This window comes from Ambystoma mexicanum, chromosome 8 (assembly GCF_040938575.1).
Source record: "Ambystoma mexicanum isolate Mex_15411 chromosome 8, UKY_AmexF1_1, whole genome shotgun sequence".
NCBI lineage: Eukaryota > Metazoa > Chordata > Amphibia > Caudata > Ambystomatidae > Ambystoma > Ambystoma mexicanum.
The window spans coordinates 753,414,040-753,440,333 of NC_090929.1; the positions used below are offsets into that span (position 1 = coordinate 753,414,040).

A 26,294-nucleotide genomic window follows, 5' to 3' on the forward strand; every position below is an offset into this window, starting at 1 on the left:
TATGACCTCAAAACCTTCTTCGAAGGTTCCGTCGACGCCGAGGTCGGTGTCTTTGACGCCGTTGTCGAAGGGACCTTCGACACACGGGTCTGTCGACTCGGCGCCATCTTCGACACCGGCGTCGACGCCAAGGAAAGTCACGGTTACGACACACTCAGTGGCTATCCCCAGGTCCTCGATGACGATGGCGTCGAGATTGTCGACTTCCTCGAGCAGAATCCCAATTCTATCGAGGACCTCGAGGCCTCCGCCTTTGTTTTCGACGCCACGCCCGAAGCCTTCAACGTCGGCGTCGACGACATCGACGTTTTCGAGGCCGATTATGACAAGTTTGGCACCCTCTGGCTTGGAGATGGGTTTTACACCCTTTGTGAGTTCAGAACAATTGAGAACTATGTCCTCAATTATGGAAGAGGGAGAACTATCGGAACAGGAAGACACATTTGAGTTGCAGGGACCTGCAACCCCAGTTAGAGAGGAGTTATCCTCAGAAGAACGCAGGTTTAAGGATCTTCATGATTCCTTATATGAGGCAAGTGGGTTAGACACTTCCCCTGAGGTGTAGTTTGCTAGGCCAGACCCGGGGGAGCATGGTGAAAACCCCTATAGAGCCTTAATGGCCAGGATCACAGAATTTATGGGGTGGTCAACACCATCACAGGCTTTCCAACAAGATGACCTCACGGATATTCTTGACAAAGGTCCACAGGAGGATCCTGTAGTGCCCTTTCATAAAGCTCTTCAGAGGAAGATTATGACGAACTGGGAAACCCCAGATGTCGTCCCGGCAGTAAATAAAAAACTGTCTACAAAATACAGGGTATCTTCTACAGACCCGGAGTTTTTGTCAAAACACCCATCCCCAGAAAGTCTGGTGGTACAGGCAGCATCTTCTACTGACGTCAAGACTGCTTACCCTACCGTCCCACAGGACAGGGACGATAAGAAATATGATGCTATGGCAAAGAAAGTTTTTTCGGCATGTAGCATGGCGTTAAAATCTGTTAATGCTACTTGCACCCTTGCTAGATTCAGCCATACACTGTGGGAGTGTGCTTCTCCAGCGGCTGACTGCATCTGGGAGGGAGAAGAAAGGGAGGCGTTGCTAAATATCATACAGGACAGTAAAGACGCTATGTGCGAACCCCTCCAGATGGGCATTGATTCGGCTGACAGTATCAGCAGAGCAATGGCAGCAAGTACAACAACCAGGAGATTCGCTTGGTTGAGAAAGTCTGGTTTTGCCCCAGATGTGCAAGCCAGGCTCTTGAACATGCCATTCGATGGCTCTTCTTTGTTTGGGAAAAAGGCGGATGACAGTTTAGAAAAACTGCAAACATCAAAAGCAGCAGCAAAATCCCTAGGCGCTGCAATCCGTCAGACACCTTTTCGTCCCACAGGAACCTCTGCGAGGGGCAAGTCCTTTCGCTTCTACTCCGCATTCGGAAGAGGTAGAGGACGACCGGCTCAAAGGGGACAAAGAAGAACTACCCAAGATGGACGGGGTAGATATTCAAAAGCCGCAGCAACAGCAGGTGCCTCTGTACCATCGGCATCTGCATCAGCCGCCCCAAAACCACTCTGAGGACTTCCCTCACAAGACACCTGTAGGAGGCAGGTTGACTCAACATCTGGCGGAATGGCAGGCTAGCACGTCAGATGCTTGGGCATTGAAAACAGTTGCCCAAGGTTACTGCCTGCCTCTCCTACGCATACCTCAGAGTCATCCACCGGGGATCAGCTCTCAGAAAGCTCCAGATCCGCTCCTCTTGCAGGAAATTTTGGACCTGCTAGAGAAAGGTGCCATAGAACCGGCACCTGTAGCGGAGAGGAACAAGGGCTGGTACTCCCCTTACTTTCTCATTCCAAAGAAAGACGGAGGACTGAGACCCATCTTGGACTTGCGAGAATTGAACAAATTCCTCAGGAAAGACAAATTCAAGATGGTAACTCTTTCTCAGATCCTTCAGGCCCTTCAGTTCCAGGACTGGTTGGTATCTCTGGACCTTCAGGACGCTTATTTCCATGTGCCTATCCATCTCAAACACAGGAAATACCTGAGGTTCGCAATTGGCAACTCTCATTATCAATTTCGAGTGCTGCCATTTGGGCTGACCTCCGCCCCGAGGGTCTTCACCAAGTTAATGTTGGTAGTGGCGGCAAGTCTAAGGAGGGAAGGGATTCACGTCTACCCCTACCTGGACGATTGGTTGATCAGGGCTGTATCTTCGGAACAAGCTCATATCCAGCTAAATCACGTTTGCCACTCCCTTCACAGACTGGGCTTCTCCCTCAATTTAAAGAAGTCACAAATGATACCATCGCAGAGACTCCAGTTCATCGGAGTGATCCTGGACACTTCCCTGGGAAAAGCCTCGCCACCAGAGGTGAGGGCTCAAGATATTCTACAGATGGTTACCAAGTTCCAAGATGCCCAACGTCTCCCAGCCTTCGACTTTTTGAGGTTGCTAGGCCTCATAGCATCCTGCATTTTCCTAGTGCCAGAGGCTCGCCTGAGAATGAGATCCCTCCAGTGGGCACTGAGGACTCAGTGGTCACAATTCTCAGGAAGAATGACAGATCTTCTTCAGGTTCCCGACAGGGTGGCTCGAGACCTTCAGTGGTGGGCCTCTCAGGATAACATTCTGAAAGGAGAACAGTTTTGGCAACCCTGGCCGGAGATAACAGTAGTCACGGATGCCTCACTCACGGGGTGGGGAGCCCACGCCAACGACTTGACCATCAGCGGTCGTTGGGCTCCATCGGAGTCCAGACTACATATCAACCTGTTAGAGCTGAGGGCCATCAGACTTGCGCTGAAGGCGTTCCTGCCAGCTGTACAAGGGAAGAATGTCCTGATAATGACGGACAACACAGTGGCCATGCATTACCTCAACAAAAGAGGAGGCGTAGGATCACTACCCCTGTGCAGAGAGGCGATGCAGCTCTGGTTTTGGGCAATCCAAGAAGGAATCTCTCTATCGGCAGTTCACCTAGCCGGAGAGAAGAACTTGACAGCGGACGCTCTGAGCAGGCAGAGGACAGTCTCCCACAAGTGGGAACTAGCTCAGGAAGTCCTTCAAGAGATCTTCGCCCTTTGGGGAACCCCTCAGGTGGATCTGTTTGCCACCTTTGTCAACAGGAAGTGCGATCTGTTCTGCTCAAGGGAATTTCCCCCGAGAGGAGCTCTGGGAGACGCGTTCATAGTGGACTGGGAGTTTCCGCTTCTGTACGCGTTCCCACCGGTCTCTGTCATTCCTCAAATGATCAGGAGGTTGAGAAGATTCCGGAAAACCATGATCCTAATTGCCCCGGATTGGGCCAGGAGAACGTGGTACCCGGACCTTCTAGACTTGTCCATCTGCCCTCCAATTCGACTTCCACTCAGAGAGAACCTACTCTCACAGAAGGGAGGTCAGGTTCTCCATCCAGACATCAAAACCCTCAACCTTCACGCTTGGCTTCTGAAAGGCTGAGGTACAAGGATTGGGACCTCCCTGATGATGTTATGGAGGTGTTGCTTTCGGCAAGGAGGCCAGCAACAAAGTCTTTATACCGCTGCCGTTGGAACAGATTTTGCAGCTGGTGTAGAGAAAAGAATATCGACCCCTTTTCATGTGGTACACCAATGGTTTTGTCCTTCCTACTCTATTTGGCGAATTCAGGCCTTCAAGTTGGCTCCATTAAGGGCTATCTCGCACCGCTATCCATCTTTAAGCGCACTGCGGAAGAACCATCCTATTTCAAGTTACCCTTGGTAATACAGTTTCTAAAGGGGTTAACCAACGTTTATCCCCCAAGACCATTCCAGGTTCCCCTATGGGATTTAAACTTAGTCCTAACTTTCCTGATGGGCACACCTTTCGAACCACTCCATTCTTGTTCGTTAAGATTTCTTACCCTTAAAACTGTTTTATTAATAGCACTTACATCTGCTAGAAGGGTGAGCGAGTTACAAGCTCTTTCTTGTAAACCCCCTCATACAATCTTTCACAAAGACAAAGTTGTCCTGCAAGTGAAGCCTAATTTCCTCCCAAAGGTGGTTTCTGAATTCCATATCACTCAGAAGATTACCCTGCCATCTTTCTATCCTCCTCCTCATCCGGGGAAAGAGGAAGAGAGGTTACACAGGCTGGACCCTAGAAGGGCTTTAAGTTTTTACATCAGTAGACTGGCCAGGATAAGACAAGCAGACCAGCTGTTTGTAGGCTACACAGGTCACAAGCTGGGGTTACTGATAACTAAGCAGACCATTTCCAGATGGATCATTCTAGCCATTTTGGAATGTTATAAACTGGCAGGAAAAGAGCCTCCTCAAAACCTTAGGGCTCATTCGACCAGAGGTATTGCAGCTTCATCAGCCCTCAAAAGAGGAGTGCTGGTTAAAGACATTTGTGCGGCCGCCACATGGTCGTCCGTTTATACCTTTACACGATTTTACAACTTGGATTCCTCCTCCAGTCAAGAGACTAGGTTTGGAAGGGCAGTATTGCACTCTATTCATCAATAGAAGGCAGCATGAAGTCAGTACTCCCACCTCCAATAATAGAATACTGCTATGGGAGCCTATCTAAGATAAGGAATACGTCGGAGGACACAATCCCTTCGGAGAACACGTTACTTCTTACCTTGTAACGTTCTTTCAATGGGATGTTCCTCCGACTTATTCCTTATCGACCCTCCCATCCATCCCCGCAGCTCTACTTCCCTTGTTGTTGCAGCTTACGCTCCTTCAAGGTGATTAGTCTAGTCCAGACAGAAATACTGTGGGCTACAAAACGGAACTGAGCAACGGACGCTGCGCGTGGCCTTTATAGGCAGGATGACGTCGACGTCGATATGGCGGCTGTCGAGGGACATCGACTCGGCGGACGTCGACGCGCAGCGCCCTCTAGAGAAAAATTTTCCGAGGCCAGCAGAGCTGGAAGGAGATATCTAAGATAAGGAATACGTCGGAGGAACATCCCATCGAAAGAATGTTACAAGGTAAGAAGTAACTTGTTCTTCTGCACATTTTGGGCCTACAAGGCCTTTCAGTTCATGTGATCCTGGCTGTAATTAAACCCTACATCAAAACACTGTGTAATTTGTGAGATTTAATTTAAGATATCTGCATTTCAAAGAAGTGGAAGTCTGCATGAAAATAAAGAATGGGCCATTCACCATCGACCCGTTGTACTTTTTAAAACAAAGCCAAATTAAACATATTTTGAGCAAAATGTAGAATGAGTTTCCAATTTGTTTTTCTCTCCTGTGACATTTTATTTACCATTGACAAAGCACTGTTTTTCATAAATTAGGTTGACTTGCCCAATGAATTAATCTGTAAGTATTTAATCAGTCAGTTCTGTTGCCTAATGTATATGCATTGTTGTAACCTAAACAGTTAATGAAAAACAGGACAACAGAGAGAACATATACAATCTGAATTTAATATTCAATACAATAACAAATACCCTATCCTTCACCACAGTGAGCAACACTGTCAAGAGTCTCAAATAAACACTCTATTGTGCCTGAGATAGTGGGAATATGCAAAATTAACAAGTACAAGAAAATTGTTTAACCAATGTTGCTCGAATTTTATAGAGGGAGAAATGTGTGCATTTACTGTGAAATGCTGCAAAAGAAAAACAAAATGCAAGGAATTTAATTTGCAGGGAAAGATAAATAATACAATATTTAAAAAGTAATTATCGAATGAGCGTTCATGAGGTACTACTATGTAGTTTCACATTGCACTAAAGGGTTCCCCAATTACTACATCAACATGTTTCATCCCTTAAACCTGTGTGATGTAATTATAGTGCTTTTAAATTATTGTAAACTGCAGTATTGCTGAGAGCTACACAATTTAACGTTTTAAAGATATTTTTGCATGGTTTCTGCTACTACTACACATTGGCTTGTACTTTTCCCATTTCTTTAATCTTTCTTTTCATGGTCTTTTGTATAGAAAGAAAGGTTCTCTTAAGTAGCGGGTCTATAGAAACATTTTATTACATTCATGAATCAATTGAATTTGCTACAGCTCACCCATTTTCACGCTGACAGGGGTTCACTCTTTCCTCAGCTCTCGGATTCCACTGCCCAACTCAAATCTTTGGAACCTCATTTGCATTCTTCAAGTACCTTTCGGTCTACATATGAATTGTCACTCAACTCTGCAACAACAGTCAAGATCAATTTGCCCTATTAAACCAATCAGCTGATACTCCAGAATTATTGGAGCCTTCAATTTGTCCATCAAATTCTTCCCAGTCAACACTGATGTCTACCACTTTCTCTTATCTCTTTGTCTTCCATTCACCAGACACCTGTGAGAATTAGCTTGGTAATTCCCAGACAAGATTGCTGCCATCTGGTAAAACATGTCCACCTCAATTTCCCACTCCATACTCCTCCCTTTCACCAATCCTTCCCTGCACAATTTCTTACCTTCACTCTAGCACTCTTTCCCAGTTCTAGGCCCTCAAATTTCAAATGACAGAATACTAGTCACACATGCTCCTCGTGATAGTCAAACAGCTAACTCCTGTGCTTACCCCATCCTTATTGATATGCTCTGTTCTGGCCTGGACCTTGCCTTTCACACAAGCCATTAGCTGAACTCTTCTGAAAAAGCTCTTGTGTGTCCCAATGACCCTACAAATTATTGTCCTATCTAAAACTTAAATGTCACTGCTAATCTCCAGGCGTGTGTATTTTTCTAATTACACTCACAGCTGGCTAAATTACCAAACCGGATTCTGTCCCCCAAGAAGCATTGAACTAGTCATCATCTCTGTACTCAAAGACCTTCTAGTTCTCTTTGATATCAATGACACTGGTGCCTCTATGCAGCTTTTCACATAGTGTATCATCCTACTCCCCTTACACACTCATATATGATTGGTCAGGCGTACTCCTCCTTGTGGATCTCTTACAACCTGATTGACAAAACCAAATAGATTACCCTGACTCCTTTTATTGTCTAGCCGCAAGCTCTCTTATGTGGAGTACCACAATATTCCTCCTCACCCCTCAACATTTGTCAATGCCCACTCATTTCAGATATTTCTTCCTCTACTGCATGGAAGCCATTCACCCCAGGATGCATACTGTCTTGCTCACACACAACAAGTACAGTTGTGACTGTCATTCACAAAGCGACCTCCAAACCTACCCCTGTTTCTGTGCTCCCTTCACTTGACTTCAATATGTTATGTTATGTTATGTTGTGTTAAAGGATCTTATACTGTGCACTGTCACCACCTGCGTGGTTTCTTGGCGCTCCAGCAGATTTGTAAGCCAAAGTGGAGGGGGCGGGTTGGTTAGTAGGAATGAGCTGTAGAAAAGAGCAAGAAAGCTGTGATGTACTGTTGGCAGCTTCAGTTCGGTTGACACTGGTCGTAGGTGTGCTTTGTGGTTGGTAGCCACCATATATTGTTGTGCGAGGCTATGTGTGGTTTGTTTCATTGTTGTGTTGTGGTGTAGTGTAGTGCGTGCGGTTTGTTGTGCTGTAGAGGCCTGGTTGTCTTCAGTTCAGGGTTTGAGAGGTGTATGCGGAAAGATACATTTTTTTAATAGGGTTGGTTAGTGGCAGTGTCCAATCCGGCCCCTTCTTTTTTCATTGACGTGGCCCGTAGCCCTCCCCATTGCACATTCCGATGTGTTACAATTACCGCTCCTATGTTGTGTTCACAGGGGTGGGTGCTCCATAGAGCTATTAAGTGGTAGCACCTTTACTACCTGCAGTGATTATGTGCTACCCAAATCCCTTCCCTGTCGTATAATATAGTGTGTAGCAGTTACCCTTCCCCCACGGGTTCCTCGAGGGGAGGGATGTTACCAGATCCCTGTGGTCCATCATTCCTGGTTCTGGACATCTCTCTCTCTCCCTTTTCCTCTAATGCCCTCTACTCGAGGACTAATTAAGCCAGACCCCCCCCCCTCCCTCTCTCCCCTGTTTCCCATTTGACCTTGTATGGAGAATGGTACATTTAGGTTTTTTCTCCCATTGAGAATCCTCTCTTTTCCTGTATTCCACTCCTTTCCGGCCTACTCCCCATTTTTTCTCAGTTTGTGCTGCTTTTCGTGGTGATTGTCTGTTGTTTGTTCATTTCCATCCCTTTCGGAGTTGAAGGGCCAGCCTTTTAGAGGTTTACTAAATTCTGTATGTTCTTTAATAGTTTATATTTCTCTGGGAAGTGAGTTCCAAAGTTTTACGGCGAAGCAAGAGAAAGCTGATCCACCAAGTTATTTCCTTATGTATAGTTTTGGCTTAAGGCAGATGTCGTCGCTGGATCTGAGTGTTCTAATCAGATGGTAGATGGTGCATTTATTTTGTATGAATTCAGCTCCTAGGCCCTGGATTGCTCTGTGTGTTATGCACATTGCTTTGAAGGCGATACATTTTTTGACCGGGAGCCAATGTAACATTCTTTTTGCTGGAGTAATGTGGTCCCTTTGTGAGAGTTTGAGGAGAAGTCTGGCAGCTGTGTTCTGTATACGTTGTAGTTTCTTCAGTAGATAGTTTAACATTCCGAGCTATAAGCTGTTGGTGTAGTCTATCCTGGACATGATGGAGATGACAACCAGCGTTTTGTGCTTGAAGGGGAAGAATGGTAGAAACTTTTTGAACGTGTGCAGAAGGAAGAAGCATTTCTTAATTATCGCGTTTACTTGTGGTTCCAGGGTTAGCTCATTGTCCATTAGGATTCCCAGGTTTTTAACTACTTTCGATGACGTGGGTGCTGTTCCCAGTTCTGTGGGCCATGGGATTACTGGTTGCTTTTTTGGATGTTGTATGTAATCATGATTTCCGTCTTGTCTGGGTTGATTTTGAGGTTGTTAGTATTCATCCATTGGTAGAGTTCTTTGAGACAGTCTATTAGCGTTGTGTTTTCCTGTTATTCATTGCCAAATTTGTAAACAATTTGGGTATCATCTGCATAGTTATTGAGGACCTCGAGGCCTCCGCCTTTGTTTTCGACGCCACGCCCGAAGCCTTCAACGTCGGCGTCGACGACATCGACGTTTTCGAGGCCGATTATGACAAGTTTGGCACCCTCTGCCTTGGAGATGGGTTTTACACCCTTTGTGAGTTCAGAACAATTGAGAACTATGTCCTCAATTATGGAAGAGGGAGAACTATCGGAACAGGAAGACACATTTGAGCTGCAGGGACCTGCAACCCCAGTTAGAGAGGAGTTATCCTCAGAAGAACGCAGGTTAAAGGATCTTCATGATTCCTTATATGAGGCAAGTGGGTTAGACACTTCCCCTGAGGTGTAGTTTGCTAGGCCAGACCCGAGGGAACATGGTGAAACCCCCTATAGAGTCTTAATGGCCAGGATCACAGAATTTATGGGGTGGTCAACACCTTCACAGGCTTTCCAACAAGATGACCTCACGGATATTCTTGACAAAGGTCCACAGGAGGATCCTGTAGTGCCCTTTCATAAAGCTCTTCAGAGGAAGATTATGACGAACTGGGAAACCCCAGATGTCGTCCCGGCAGTAAATAAAAAACTGTCTACAAAATACAGGGTATCTTCTACAGACCCGGAGTTTTTGTCAAAACACCCATCCCCAGAAAGTCTGGTGGTACAGGCAGCATCTTCTACTGACGTCAAGATTGCTTACCCTACCGTCCCACAGGACAGGGACGATAAGAAATATGATGCTATGGCAAAGAAAGTTTTTTCGGCATGTAGCATGGCGTTAAAATCTGTTAATGCTACTTGCACCCTTGCTAGATTCAGCCATACACTGTGGGAGTGTGCTTCTCCAGCGGCTGACTGCATCTGGGAGGGAGAAGAAAGGGAGGCGTTCCTAAATATCATACAGGACAGTAAAGACGCTATGTGCGAATCCGTCCAGATGGGCATTGATTCGGCTGACAGTATCAGCAGAGCAATGGCAGCAAGTACAACAACCAGGAGATTCGCTTGGTTGAGAAAGTCTGGTTTTGCCCCAGATGTGCAAGCCAGGCTCTTGAACATGCCATTCGATGGCTCTTCTTTGTTTGGGAAAAAGGCGGATGACAGTTTAGAAAAACTGCAAACATCAAAAGCAGCAGCAAAATCCCTAGGCGCTGCAATCCGTCAGACACCTTTTCGTCCCACAGGAACCTCTGCGAGGGGCAAGTCCTTTCGCTTCTACTCCGCATTCGGAAGAGGTAGAGGACGACCGGCTCAAAGGGGACAAAGAAGAACTACCCGAGGTGGACGGGGTAGATATTCAAAAGCCGCAGCAACAGCAGGTGCCTCTGTACCATCGGCATCTGCATCAGCCGCCCCAAAACCACTCTGAGGACTTCCCTCACAAGACACCTGTAGGAGGCAGGTTGACTCAACATCTGGCGGAATGGCAGGCTAGCACGTCAGATGCTTGGGCATTGAAAACAGTTGCCCAAGGTTACTGCCTGCCTCTCCTACGCATACCTCAGAGTCATCCACCGGGGATCAGCTCTCAGAAAGCTCCAGATCCGCTCCTCTTGCAGGAAATTTTGGACCTGCTAGAGAAAGGTGCCATAGAACCGGCACCTGTAGCGGAGAGGAACAAGGGCTGGTACTCCCCTTACTTTCTCATTCCAAAGAAAGACGGAGGACTGAGACACATCTTGGACTTGCGAGAATTGAACAAATTCCTCAGGAAAGACAAATCCAAATGGTAACTCTTTCTCAGATCCTTCAGGCCCTTCAGTTCCAGGACTGGTTTGTATCTCTGGACCTTCAGGACGCTTATTTCCATGTGCCTATCCATCTCAAACACAGGAAATACCTGAGGTTCGCAATTGGCAACTCTCATTATCAATTTCGAGCGCTGCCATTTGGGCTGACCTCCGCCCCGAGGGTCTTCACCAAGTTAATGTTGGTAGTGGCGGCAAGTCTAAGGAGGGAAGGGATTCACATCTACCCCTACCTGGACGATTGGTTGATCAGGGCTGTATCTTCGGAACAAGCTCAGATCCAGCTAAATCACGTTTGCCACTCCCTTCACAGACTGGGCTTCTCCCTCAATTTAAAGAAGTCACAAATGATACCATCGCAGAGACTCCAGTTCATCGGAGCGATCCTGGACACTTCCCTGGGAAAAGCCTCGCCACCAGAGGTGAGGGCTCAAGATATTCTACAGATGGTTACCAAGTTCCAAGATGCCCAACGTCTCCCAGCCTTCGACTTTTTGAGGTTGCTAGGCCTCATAGCATCCTGCATTTTCCTAGTGCCAGAGGCTCGCCTGAGAATGAGATCCCTCCAGTGGGCACTGAGGACTCAGTGGTCACAATTCTCAGGAAGAATGACAGATCTTCTTCAGGTTCCCGACAGGGTGGCTCGAGACCTTCAGTGGTGGGCCTCTCAGGATAACATTCTGAAAGGAGAACAGTTTTGGCAACCCTGGCCGGAGATAACAGTAGTCACGGATGGCTCACTCACGGGGTGGGGAGCCCACGCCAACGACTTGACCATCAGCGGTCGTTGGGCTCCATCGGAGTCCAGACTACATATCAACCTGTTAGAGCTGAGGGCCATCAGACTTGCGCTGAAGGCGTTCCTGCCAGCTGTACAAGGGAAGAATGTCCTGATAATGACGGACAACACAGTGGCCATGCATTACCTCAACAAAAGAGGAGGCGTAGGATCACTACCCCTGTGCAGAGAGGCGATGCAGCTCTGGTTTTGGGCAATCCAAGAAGGAATCTCTCTATCGGCAGTTCACCTAGCCGGAGAGAAGAACTTGACAGCGGACGCTCTGAGCAGGCAGAGCACAGTCTCCCACAAGTGGGAACTAGCTCAGGAAGTCCTTCAAGAGATCTTCGCCCTTTGGGGAACCCCTCAGGTGGATCTGTTTGCCACCTTTGTCAAAAGGAAGTGCGATCTGTTCTGCTCAAGGGAATTTCCCCCGAGAGGAGCTCTGGGAGACGCGTTCATAGTGGACTGGGAGTTTCCGCTTCTGTACGCGTTCCCACCGGTCCCTGTCATTCCTCAAATGATCAGGAGGTTGAGAAGATTCCGGAAAACCATGATCCTAATTGCCCCGGATTGGGCCAGGAGAACGTGGTACCCGGACCTTCTAGACTTGTCCATCTGCCCTCCAATTCGACTTCCACTCAGAGAGAACCTACTCTCACTGAAGGGAGGTCAGGTTCTCCATCCAGACATCAAAACCCTCAACCTTCACGCTTGGCTTCTGAAAGGCTGAGGTACAAGGATTGGGACCTCCCTGATGATGTTATGGAGGTGTTGCTTTCGGCAAGGAGGCCAGCAACAAAGTCTTTATACCGCTGCCGTTGGAACAGATTTTGCAGCTGGTGTAGAGAAAAGAATATCGACCCCTTTTCATGTGGTACACCAATGGTTTTGTCCTTCCTACTCTATTTGGCGAATTCAGGCCTTCAAGTTGGCTCCATTAAGGGCTATCTCGCACCGCTATCCATCTTTAAGCGCACTGCGGAAGAACCATCCTATTTCAAGTTACCCTTGGTAATACAGTTTCTAAAGGGGTTAACCAACGTTTATCCCCCAAGACCATTCCAGGTTCCCCTATGGGATTTAAACTTAGTCCTAACTTTCCTGATGGGCACACCTTTCGAACCACTCCATTCTTGTTCGTTAAGATTTCTTACCCTTAAAACTGTTTTATTAATAGCACTTACATCTGCTAGAAGGGTGAGCGAGTTACAAGCTCTTTCTTGTAAACCCCCTCATACAATCTTTCACAAAGACAAAGTTGTCCTGCAAGTGAAGCCTAATTTCCTCCCAAAGGTTGTTTCTGAATTCCATATCACTCAGAAGATTACCCTGCCATCTTTCTATCCTCCTCCTCACCCGGGGAAAGAGGAAGAGAGGTTACACAGGCTGGACCCTAGAAGGGCTTTAAGTTTTTACATCAGTAGACTGGCCAGGATAAGACAAGCAGACCAGCTGTTTGTAGGCTACACAGGTCACAAGCTGGGGTTACCGATAACTAAGCAGACCATTTCCAGATGGATCATTCTAGCCATTTTGGAATGTTATAAACTGGCAGGAAAAGAGCCCCCTCAAAACCTTAGGGCTCATTCGACCAGAGGTATTGCAGCTTCATCGGCCCTCAAAAGAGGAGTGCCGGTTAAAGACATTTGTGCGGCCGCCACATGGTCGTCCGTCCATACCTTTACACGATTTTACAACTTGGATTCCTCCTCCAGTCAAGAGACCAGGTTTGGAAGGGCAGTATTGCACTCTATTCATCAATAGAAGGCAGCATGAAGTCAGTACTCCCACCTCCAATAATAGAATACTGCTATGGGAGCCTATCTGAGATAAGGAATACGTCGGAGGACACAATCCCTTCGGAGAACAAGTTACTTCTTACCTTGTAACGTTCTTTCGATGGGATGTTCCTCCGACTTATTCCTTATCGACCCTCCCATCCATCCCCGCAGCTCTACTTCCCTTGTTGTTGCAGCTTACGCTCCTTCAAGGTGATTAGTCTAGTCCAGACAGAAATACTGTGGGCTACAAAATGGAACTGAGCAACGGACGCTGCGCGTGGCCTTTATAGGCAGGATGACGTCGACGTCGATATGGCGGCTGTCGAGGGACATCGACTCGGCGGACGTCGACGCGCAGCGCCCTCTAGAGAAAAATTTTCCGAGGCCAGCAGAGCTGGAAGGAGATATCTAAGATAAGGAATACGTCGGAGGAACATCCCATCGAAAGAATGTTACAAGGTAAGAAGTAACTTGTTCTTCTGCACATTTTGGGCCTACAAGGCCTTTCAGTTCATGTGATCCTGGCTGTAATTAAACCCTACATCAAAACACTGTGTAATTTGTGAGATTTAATTTAAGATATCTGCATTTCAAAGAAGTGGAAGTCTGCATGAAAATAAAGAATGGGCCATTCACCATCGACCCGTTGTACTTTTTAAAACAAAGCCAAATTAAACATATTTTGAGCAAAATGTAGAATGAGTTTCCAATTTGTTTCTCTCTCCTGTGACATTTTATTTACCATTGACAAAGCACTGTTTTTCATAAATTAGGTTGACTTGCCCAATGAATTAATCTCTAAGTATTTAATCAGTCAGTTCTGTTGCCTAATGTATATGCATTGTTGTAACCTAAACAGTTAATGAAAAACAGGACAACAGAGAGAACATATACAATCTGAATTTAATATTCAATGCAATAACAAATACCCTATCCTTCACCACAGTGAGCAACACTGTCAAGAGTCTCAAATAAACACTCTATTGTGCCTGAGATAGTGGGAATATGCAAAATTAATAAGTACAAGAAAATTGTTTAACCGATGTTGCTCGAATTTTATAGAGGGAGAAATGTGTGCATTTACTGTGAAATGCTGCAAAAGAAAAACAAAATGCAAGGAATTTAATTTGCAGGGAAAGATAAATAATACAATATTTAAAAAGTAATTATCGAATGAGCGTTCATGAGGTACTACTATGTAGTTTCACATTGCACTAAAGGGTTCCCCAATTACTACATCAACATGTTTCATCCCTTAAACCTGTATGATGTAATTATAGTGCTTTTAAACTTATTGTAAACTGCAGTATTGCTGAGAGATACACAATTTAACGTTTTAAAGACATTTTTGCATGGTTTCTGCTACTACTACACATTGGCTTGTACTTTTCCCATTTCTTTAATCTTTCTTTTCATGGTCTTTTGTATAGAATGAAAGGTTCTCTTAAGTAGCGGGTCTATAGAAACATTTTATTACATTTATGAATCAATTGAATTTGCTACAGCTCACCCATTTTCACGCTGACAGGGGTTCACTCTTTCCTCAGCTCTCGGATTCCACTGCCCAACTCAGATCTTTGGAACCTCATTTGCATTCTTCAAGTACCTTTCGGTCTACATATGAATTGTCACTCAACTCTGCAACAACAGTCAAGATCAATTTGCCCTATTAAACCAATCAGCTGATACTCCAGAATTATTGGAGCCTTCAATTTGTCCATCAAATTCTTCCCAGTCAACACTGATGTCTACCACTTTCTCTTATCTCTTTGTCTTCCATTCACCAGACACCTGTGAGAATTAGCTTGGTAATTCCCAGACAAGATTGCTGCCATCTGGTAAAACATGTCCACCTCAATTTCCCACTCCATACTCCTCCCTTTCACCAATCCTTCCCTGCACAATTTCTTACCTTCACTCTAGCACTCTTTCCCAGTTCTAGGCCCTCAAATTTCCAACGACAGAATACTAGTCACACATGCTCCTCGTGATAGTCAAACAGCTAACTCCTGTGCTTACCCCATCCTTATTGATATGCTCTGTTCTGGCCTGGACCTTGCCTTTCACACAAGCCATTAGCTGAACTCTTCTGAAAAAGCTCTTGTGTGTCCCAATGACCCTGCAAATTATTGTCCTATCTAAAACTTAAATGTCACTGCTAATCTCCAGGCGTGTGTATTTTTCTAATTACACTCACAGCTGGCTAAATTACCAAACCGGATTCTGTCCCCCAAGAAGCATTGAACTAGTCATCATCTCTGTACTCAAAGACCTTCTAGTTCTCTTTGATATCAATGACACTGGTGCCTCTCTGCAGCTTTTCACATAGTGTATCATCCTACTCCCCTTACACACTCATATATGATTGGTCAGGCGTACTCCTCCTTGTGGATCTCTTACAACCTGATTGACAAAACCAAATAGATTACCCTGACTCCTTTTATTGTCTAGCCGCAAGCTCTCTTATGTGGAGTACCACAATATTCCTCCTCACCCCTCAACATTTGTCAATGCCCACTCATTTCAGATCTTTCTTCCTCTACTGCATGGAAGCCATTCACCCCAGGATGCATACTATCTTGCTCACACACAACAAGTAAAGTTGTGACTGTCATTCACAAAGCCGACCTCCAAACCTACCCCTGTTTCTGTGCTCCCTTCACTTGACTTCAATATGTTATGTTATGTTATGTTATGTTGTGTTAAAGGATCTTATACTGTGCACTGTCACCACCTGCGTGGTTTCTTGGCGCTCCAGCAGATTTGTAAGCCAAAGTGGAGGGGGCGGGTTGGTTAGTAGGAATGAGCTGTAGAAAAGAGCAAGAAAGCTGTGATGTACTGTTGGCAGCTTCAGTTCGGTTGACACTGGTCGTAGGTGTGCTTTGTGGTTGGTAGCCACCATATATTGTTGTGCGAGGCTATGTGTGGTTTGTTTCATTGTTGTGGTGTAGTGTAGTGCGTGCGGTTTGTTGTGCTGTAGAGGCCTGGTTGTGTTCAGTTCAGGGTTTGAGAGGTGTATGCGGAAAGATACACTTTTTTAATAGGGTTGGTTAGTGGCAGTGTCCAATCCGGCCCCTTCTTTTTTCATTGACGTGGCCCGTAGCCCTCCCCATTGCACATTCCGATGTGTTACAATTACCGCTCCTATGTTGTGTTCACAGGGGTGGGTGCTCCATAGAGCTATTAAGTGGTAGCACCTTTACTACCTGCAGTGATTATGTGCTACCCAAATCCCTTCCCTGTCGTATAATATAGTGTGTAGCAGTTACCCTTCCCCCACGGGTTCCTCGAGGGGAGGGATGTTACCCGATCCCTGTGGTCCATCATTCCTGGTTCTGGACATCTCTCTCTCTCCCCTTTCCTCTAATGCCCTCTACTCGAGGACTAATTAAGCCAGACCCCCCCTCTCTCCCCTGTTTCCCATTTGACCTTGTATGGGGAATGGTACATTTAGGTTTTTTCTCCCATTGAGAATCCTCTCTTTTCCTGTATTCCACTCCTTTCCGGCCTACTCCCCATTTTTTCTCAGTTTGTGCTGCTTTTCGTGGTGATTGTCTGTTGTTTGTTCATTTCCATCCCGTTCGGAGTTGAAGGGCCAGCCTTTTAGAGGTTTACTAAATTCTGTATGTTCTTTAATATGATATGATATGATATGATAGGTTATTTATAACGCGCTTAATACCCAGAGGTTTCTAAGTGCGGACCCGGGGATCGAACCTGTGTTGCTCTGTGTCGTCTTGTTTCCAAGGCGAGCACGCTGCCACTGAGCTATCCTCCCAAGACAGTTTATATTTCTCTGGGAAGTGAGTTCCAAAGTTTTACGGCGAAGCAAGAGAAAGCTGATCCACCAAGTTATTTCCTTATGTATAGTTTTGGCTTAAGGCAGATGTCGTCGCTGGATCTGAGTGTTCTAATCGGATGGTAGATGGTGCATTTATTTTGTATGAATTCAGCTCCTAGGCCCTGGATTGCTCTGTGTGTTATGCACATTGCTTTGCAGGCGATACATTTTTTGACCGGGAGCCAATGTAACATTCTTAGTGCTGGAGTAATGTGGTCCCTTTGTGAGAGTTTGAGGAGAAGTCTGCCAGCTGTGTTCTGTATACGTTGTAGTTTCTTCAGTAGATAGTTTAACATTCCGAGCTATAAGCTGTTGGTGTAGTCTATCCTGGACATGATGGAGGTGACAACCAGCGTTTTGTGCTTGAAGGGGAAGAATGGTAGAATCTTTTTGAACGTGTGCAGAAGGAAGAAGCATTTCTTAATTATCGCGTTTACTTGTGGTTCCAGGGTTAGCACATTGTCCATTAGGATTCCCAGGTTTTTAACTACTTTCGATGACGTGGGTGCTGTTCCCAGTTCTGTGGGCCATGGGATTACTGGTTGCTTTTTTGGATGTTGTATGTAATCATGATTTCCGTCTTGTCTGGGTTGATTTTGAGGTTGTTAGTATTCATCCATTGGTAGAGTTCTTTGAGACAGTCTATTAGCGTTGTGTTTTCCTGTTATTCATTGCCAAATGTGTAAACAATTTGGGTATCATCTGCATAGTTGTAGTAAGTGAAGCCTTGTATTTTGATGAGGTTGATTAGTGGCATCATATAGATGTTGTAGTGGGGATAGCGAGGATCCTGACGGACTCCACAGGTGGTCTCCCGCGGTCTGGATTTGAAAGGTTTTATCCATACTTTCTGTTCTTTCAGTCAGGAAAGATTTGATCCAGAACAGCGCTGTGTCAGTGATCCCTAATTCTTCCAGTTTGTTGATGAGGATGTTATGGCCGACTGTGTCGAATGTTGCACAGAGGTCTAGAAGTATCAGTGCCGAGTTTGTGCTGGAGTCTGCATTGGTCTTTAGGTCATCCCATATATAGAGAAGTGTTGTCTCCGTCCCTCCCATGGGTCTGAAGCCAACTTGTGTCTGGTCCAATAGTTGGTGTTTTTCTACGTGTTCCAGTGTTTGTTTGTATATATAGGTCTCTTAATAGTTTTGCTGGGTAGGGAATGTTTGAGATTGAATCAAGTAACAGGGTTTCTGATGTCATTGTGCACTCGCCATTCAATAGTCTTATGATAATTTGCCTGTCGCCTTAGGGGGTGAACTAAGGTATCCCCATACCTTATTTATTTCAAAGTAATCAAAAAGTGGTTCTCTCTGATGAGCACCAGCCCACTTGAATGATAAATAAGTTGACTTCAACACTTAAGATTTCCTTTTTTCAGTTTTTTAATTTTATTAAAGTTATAATTATAGGTTCTTTAAGTTTCCCTTATCTGACATGTGTTTCGAGCTTTCGGTCCTCATCAAGACAGGGCTTTACAACATATATACAAGTCATAATATACTCAACATTCCTTCACAATTCAATTCCCAGAATTGCAACTCGTATCACACTTTATGTTTTCTCTGTTTACTGTATGTCTGTTTTTTAATGCATCCTAATGGTGCCCCGGTATTAAAGTAGGGCAAAGCTTTGCAGCATTCGGCATGTTCCAAAGAATTCATTTTCTCTTTTTTAAAATATAGTTAACTGCTGTTTGCGTTGGTGTTGATGGTGTGAATGCATTTTATTTTTTTACTACTGGCATTGGTAATGTCATCGTTTTCAAACTCTTCCTGTGTATCAACTATATACATATGCAATACTAAATGAAATGTGCATTTGATAAGCAAGCTAATGAACATGGACCCTAATAACTAAAGGTAGTACAGATTTCTGAGACATCTGAAGTATAGTTACTAAGTATAGTTTTGAATTTGATTTGAGCTCTGGTTCATATCGTTTTTAAGTATGTTTCCATTGAATACAAAACATTATACTTAATGGACATAAAGAAAAGAGAAAATATGAATTCACATCCTCTAACGCTTTCTAAAATAACATCACCAATGATTTGTGATCTACTAAAAGGGCCCATTATATATTCTAGCTTGCTTTCCCTAGAGAACCTTAAAACAGCATATCCTTTTACAAAACTCTCAATCTTACTTCACACTATCACTGTATATAGAAACCTTCCAAACAAATGTTATTCCTTGGTATATATTAATTCAAAGGCTCGACACCTTTAAAATATCCCTTCCCTGCTGCCCATGTACCTGTTGTGTCATGTTATCTATTTTATGTTCTGCTAAACTCCATCCTCAGCTGGTTCTGTCCCCATTGCCCTTTGTTTACTACTCTTTAGTTAAACACCTGATCATTCGTCTGGCCATTCTACTGCATATTATTCTCTAAGTGTTTCACCCTGGCCACAGTAAATACACAATACAAATAACAAATAGGTCGTTCAAAACCTTTGTAGTATTTAAACTCAAATGTGTATCCAAGCCAATAACAGGTGTCGCATTTTTAGTGGCCCTAATGTTTACTTTGCAAAATCTTATTTTGAATTAAGAAACGGATAGGTCATCATTTTTGCAAGAAGAGAAAAGTACCATTAGATCACACTTTCCTGATTGGCATAATCTAGGAATGTTCTAATGGTGATCCAAAGTAAGGCCAAAAAAGTAGTTGCAACGTTTGCCAATTTTGTACCAAAGAAGGATGCCTTTTGCGACACTACATTTTCCCCATTTCAATGTATATTTTGGAAACGAAATTACGAAATTGCTAATGTGCAACACTGAGTTTGTTGCATGACCCTATTAGCAGGCATATAAATTGTGATGATACAGTATTATTAGATGAAAAGCTGAATGCCTGATAATTCCTATTGAAAATGCTTGATCCTTTTACCAGGAAACAATTTTAACATTTGATCTTGGCAAAAATAAAAGACCTGCCATTTTGAAAAAGTTTGAAAACATCTAATTTGAAGTGGCAATTGTACGGCACTGCGAAACAGAAAACGATGGCCTAAGTACTCAGATACTCAGGTACTTCAAGTAACCACATGAATGTTGTTTTTATTTTTCAATGAAGTACAGTGGGAATGCTTCAATACTTCTGATACTTTTAACATTTAAACAACCTCTACTCTGCAATGTGATGAATACCCCGGTTGTTAGTGCTTTTCAAAAGATCAGATGTCATCTATGCACCAAGATTTGCAGGGCCTTGAATTCCACAGTCAAGCGGCCAAGACAGAAAGCTTGCCCACCTAGTCTCGAATTGTAAAATAGAGTGAAAAACGTCAGATTGAGCCAGCTGGGTCTTGCGGCTCTGGGTGGGAGTTTCCTGCTGAGTTTATGCCTTCGAAAAATAGGTCTGATCTTATTAAAGGTTGTTTGTGAAGTGCACATATAATATTAGCGATTCTTTGAAGCACTGGGAACTGCTGAAGATGATGAAGAAAGGGGTGATGTGCTCACTTGCGCAGGTGCCACTCACGTGCACAGCATATTTGAGTGCACTGGGTTGACATAGTTTATAGGCATGGATTCCTAGGTAAAGCGAATTACAAGTCAGTATTAGAGCTCAAGACGTGATCATGACAAAGTAGACAAAGAAACTACTGATTACCCAAACAAATGTATATTAGTAAAACAATGTGCACCAATCCAGCCTTATCTGAGTTCAGAGCTAAACGATATCTTAGATATCTTTAACCTAGGAAGCACAAGCTAAACACATTACAGATTGGATGAACAGAAACATTAACAGTGTAAGATGCTTGAATGCTAGCCACATTTAATTGATATGCCATTAAATAAGATATCGAAGGCACATATTGCATCCATTGTTTTTCTCAAACTAAATAACAACTGTGAAGGATGCCACCGTGATACATTTAAAAGGAGACACACATCACATTAACAGCACTTATCCAGTATGTAGAACATGCACTTAGAAAACTTGCAAGTGCCTTGGTACTTGAGAACATTTAGTTGTGATAATAGTATGGTTAAAGCCTTAGCAGTGAGCAACAAAATAAGTGATGGAGACTTTCTTTTTTATCTTGGAAACAAACACATCTGTCATCTGGCTGTTTATGTGAATTGACTAAGGCTTTAACTACTTTTCCCTATATTGGGGAAACCCAAATCATCATCTGTCTTTATGATGAGAGGGCGAATTAGGCCAGAGTACTATATTTTAGGATATCATGAAGTTGTAAGTACACTTTTTAGGATGATAAAACCTGCAGTGAGGCCTGGAAAGGAATAGATATTTGAAATAGTTGAATGTTACTGACAACAAAAGATAAGATTGCAGCGGTGGTTAAGTATAGAATTGCAAATAAATAAAGCTCCAGCTCTTCTAAACACACATTCTCACCATCCTCTCCCTCCCACCAGGTGCCACCCCAACACCTTTAGTACTACAGGACTCTTCCATAAAAAGATCTTGAAACCCACCACACGCTCACAATTACACCAGGTAATCCTCTTCCTCCATATCACCCCTGTCATGGGGTTGTCATTCTGAAGGGTTTGTTGCCGTGCCAATGCTTAAACCCCACATTCCCAGGTCCCGCTGTTGCCAGTGCATCACACTCCCCAAAGAGCACAGAAGCAATATAATGCTTCCCTGTAGCACACGTGGGAAATGAAACTCCCACTCAGGCCTGCTGCATGAGCACTTCCAAAGGGAGGGATATGTAACACTCCACATAAACACAAGTGAGTAAAATAACTTCCCTCATTGTGTTGTGGACCAGCACCTTATAATGCGTGGATCTATGCAGAACTTCACTGTGTCAACACATTGCATTGTTCCAACAGAAAATTGTGTTTTAACGGTGCACTTTACCAATAAATAGACATTGACATATGAAATACTGTGATATTTTTTTGTTGAGCAATGTTCTATTATGTTAATAATTTTTTATACCCACTAGTACTCACCGTAATGGTCACATAGCCACAAGGATAGTACGAAAGGCCGCGTAATGTGCCCCGCAAGGGTTATCCAGATGTTGCTCTGCAAGACAATAGAAAAGGGCTGAAGACGAGGAGGAAGGGTTAAGGCGGAGAAAGTTCATGCACAGATGAAAGATTTATACAGGTTAGGAATGGAGAGGGTCATGCATACACCAACCTACTCAATTCTATACTTCCCTGTAAGTACTAGAAATTGCCTGCATGGGTATACCCTCATTCGTAAGAGTATTAAGTACTAGGCCCTTTTTGTCAAAGCATTTTTCAATGAATGCTTCTCATTGAAATACACTTTGTGAATCAGGCCCCTAATATGTTCAGATCAGCGCTATGCTTTGATAAATGTTCACTGTCTTTACAACCCGTCAAACTATAACAAACTCCTTGCCTACCGCTATCCTGTGTCTGCTGTGTCTACACGCTGAAATACTGATACGAAAGCTATTCTTTGTTTTTTGCAAAGAGAATATTCTCTCTCAACATACACCTCAAGAGCAATCTGGGGCTTTATCATTGCTGGTCCCCATCAATCATGAGTTTGATGGGAGTTAATAGGAGTTAATAGGAGTGACTCTGATTTACTCTTGAAAACACCAGAGTAAGGCAGTGCCGGGTAACTCCCTTGTGTACCAAATGGTTTGTCTCCAGGAGTAACTCAAAGTTGTTCCTGGTGACTTTTGTGAATCTGCCTGCACATTGTTTCTTTAACTGTGACGTGTCCACTGTGCCACACGGACCGACGATTCAGTACTTGTTTGATTCCAGGTAACACAAGAGACAGAGTGCTTGTTTCTGTCACATGCACATGTTTAAATATGCAACAGTGAAACTCTGTTTTATCATGCAATGCTGTATATTCGTTCATGCTTTCTCCCGCCATCAGCTAATACTCTTTTCATTTGTTTTACATTGTCATTCTATCACGAAAGGGTTCCCCTCCCCCTCTCCCACCTCCTCCAAAAGAAGAAAGCTTTGCATGGCACCCCCGCACCCACACCAAAATGTCCTACCTGCAGCAAGTTCCCATCATAGACGGTGTGTACCTCAGCGCCCCTAAACCTTATGTATCACCTTTTGCACCAAGCACTAACAAGCAACATTTTTCATCACAGTTTGTGATTTCCACTGGAGACCAAAGCTTTTCACCAGAGCATTCGAGAGTCGTCCCTGCTTCACTAACAGCCGGTTTGACCCCAGAGCGCCGCGTGCATGCTCAAAAGGCAGGTTCTGGTTCAAGCCCCTTGTTATTAAACACAGCACCCGAACATCCACGCAGCCAGGAGCCTGTCTGTCGAGATAGTCATTCCAGTCATGAGATTGTCACAGATAAGAAGGTCAGCAGTCTATATGTAGCTTGTTTATCTAATAGCACTGGCTCGGCTGCGTCTGAAAATTCCACTGGCATTGCGCACGATAAAACACAGAGGGCCGAATTGGAAGCTGATGTCACGAGAGCACCCGCCACAAACATTGTTTCCGCAATAATAGACACAGAAGCATCTCCACCCCCTGTCCCTCCCCGACCATTGGTGCGCGCTGTCCTAAGCAAAGATACCGTCGCCTGTGATGGCGCAGATAACTTCTGGACGCCTTACCCACTGCAGCAAGACATGGGACGTACAGTGATAGCGCCAAAGGACTCTGCTGGCGGCGGGACAATGGCCGCCAGAGGAACATGCTTCCCATCCCAACAGAAGCATACGGCAAAAGCATCCCGCATGGTACATGTGTTCTCATGACTTTCTCCGTGTGTGTCTAACGCAATCAGAATGCCCCTAAGACTGTGCCCCCTTGTGGGGGTTTCTTCTTCTGTGTGCAGCTTTATTCTAAACGTCTGTGGCCAACAATTGCAGCTTTCATTTGAGGAGGAGGCTGGGCGGAACGTTGTTTTGTTTTTCAGATGACGAGATTTCGAATGAATGAATTATGTCTTGTGGTGTGCGTCATACGAGCAACTGCCTCTGAACTCAGAATGTTCGGAATTTGGAGCCACAGGCGTGTGAACTTTAAAGAGCTTGTTAGGTAGCTGGACAGGTGTGCACATTGGGCACACGTGCCTTTAGCAATTCAGTGGCCGTGGATTTGCACCACGTGGTAAACCAGGAACACGAAAGACTCCCGTCAAGTCTTTAATGCTGCCTTTTATGATAGTTGAATTGAAGACGGCACTAAACCCTGGATGTATGACTGATCGAAAACAATTGTCGAATTTGATTTTCTCTAGCTGTTTTAAATCAATGTTGTTAACACAATGCGGGGGAGAGGTCCCTCATCTCCCCCACTGCCACTCTGCCCACAAAAATATTCCCTGACGTCAAGTCATTATCTACATTTTGAGGGCACAATTCGATTAAACAATAACATTTGGGTAGTTGCTACGTTCCCACTCACTGGCTTTCTTGGCTTGAATAAGCTATTTTGATGAAAGCAACGTACGCCAGTTCTTAAACTATTTCAACCGTGCCACTGAATTGCAAAAGCAGTCTGAATATGACTTTGATATCACAGGGTTATTTTTGAAGTTGTGAGAATGTACGACGGACAATTGAAAACTTCATAGTTATCCACTAGCGTTGTACAGCATTCCCTGTGTGGTGGGATTGTAGGGGGCCGGCGGTGGGTGCGGGGGTTATGACGACTGCTTTTTGCTTTTCTATCTGGACGAAATGCAATTTAAAGGAAGCCATGACGCAAATCTATGTATGGCCTGTTATGTCACTGCTGCGCTTGTATGTTGTTGAATAGCTGCCTGCGTATAACGACACCTTATTTCCTGCAGGATGCCACTTCCATCACCGCTCTGCCAGAGGTTATAGTAGTCCCACTCTACCAGGTTAATGCTACTGGGCAGCAAGACGGCACCGCGAGCTCTCCTCCGCCACCTCTGGTACCCGCTGGCCACATTTCGGCTTGCCCAGAACCGGCCACCTCACCACTGACTTTTCCTACCCTCGATGATTTCATTCCCCCCCATCTGCAAAAGGGGGCACACCATAGTCCCAGCTCGTCTGGCATTTCTTCCCCAGTTAACCTGCCACCGCCATCATGCTCGCCACCGCCACCTCCATTGCCTCCTCCGGTTACGGAGGGTTTGCCCAGAACACTGGACGCAGACATCACAGGAGTCATCTCACATACAGTAAGCCGATGCCACGCAGCGTTGCCACCATTCCTTGTCGTGGATGGAAATGGTCTGCATTCTGAGCTTTCGGGGTGGGGTACTGCTTACTAGTCCCAGAGGCATGAGGCGCCACTGTTTACGTCCCGTTTTAGTGCATGCTGCGGGTGCTTTTAGGGCAGGCACTTGCCGAGTTCCATTCCAAGCATCCTTTTCTGTCTACTCAACTTGCCTCCACCTTCTGTTCACAGGCTGCCGGAAATTATGTGTTTTGTTTGCTTATGTACTCATAATCTTTATGTTTTACTTGGAGAAAATGCATGACCCGCTTTCGTCCTTGCGCGTGGGCAGAGAGTACACGAATCTTAGCATGTGCATCAAGCAAAAGCACAACCCCAGCAGGGTGCCGCCGCGCTCTGCAGCCGAGGAGACATCCGCTGGCTCGTTAAATAGGTCTCGTGTGATCTTTCCAGCTCCATGCCAAGCGCCCTTAGCGGCATATTATTGGTCACGGCCCGCCTGCTTTGCATAGCTCCGGCGGTGCTGCCGGCGTCATGCAGTCTAGCGTCTCGCAAGCAATGGTGCTGAACTTATTTTTCTGATCTCTCTTATGAAGCCAGCTGCAGTAATCGGGTTTCAGTGTAAACTGCATGAGATTTGCATGTCTTGGCCGCTGCTGTGAAGGGGATTCTCGTAAAGAGGGGTTATCAGTGTCTTTGCCTCTGGGCGGCCACCTCTACACGTATATACCGTGTTTAGTGCGGAGTGTGTGTCTCTCTTGGCTCGTTTAGTAGACTTTTTTATGTTTGAAAGTAAAGTGCCCATTGATATGTTCCTAAACAGCTCAGATTACAGTTTAAATATAGAATGAATAGTAAAGGCTGATGGCTTGGCTGTCTCCCATTCTATTTTCAGCAGCACGTCCCCATGCAGTCCCCATCTGATGTTTGCTTTCCCACTTTGTAGGGGCCCGAGGTGAACGACATTGCTTCCACCCGTGTTGTCACAGAACCACAGTCATCGTTCACGCCAATAGGCAAGCCTTCCTCGGTGTATCCCTCCACCACCACCGTCAATCCTACCATTGTGCTGTTACAGCACAACAGAGGTAAGCAG

The 26,294-nt window shown here is 44.9% G+C and overlaps 1 protein-coding gene across 15 annotated transcripts in view; it reads left to right on the plus strand.

Annotated features, from left to right (window-relative positions):
* The window catches only part of SORBS1 (sorbin and SH3 domain containing 1), an 862,221-nt gene that overhangs the window by 273,176 nt on the left and 562,751 nt on the right, over positions 1 to 26,294 (plus strand). For 8 of the 15 annotated variants that reach the window (XM_069610576.1, XM_069610582.1, XM_069610583.1 and 5 more), the window contains 2 exons: positions 24,840 to 25,199; positions 26,145 to 26,286. In XM_069610576.1, coding sequence (XP_069466677.1) covers positions 24,840 to 25,199; positions 26,145 to 26,286 — 502 coding nt within the window. Of the gene's footprint in view, positions 1 to 22,989; positions 23,782 to 24,839; positions 25,200 to 26,144; positions 26,287 to 26,294 lie in introns of all 15 variants that reach the window. The other 7 variants (XM_069610575.1, XM_069610579.1, XM_069610580.1 and 4 more) reach the window with 2 other exon arrangements.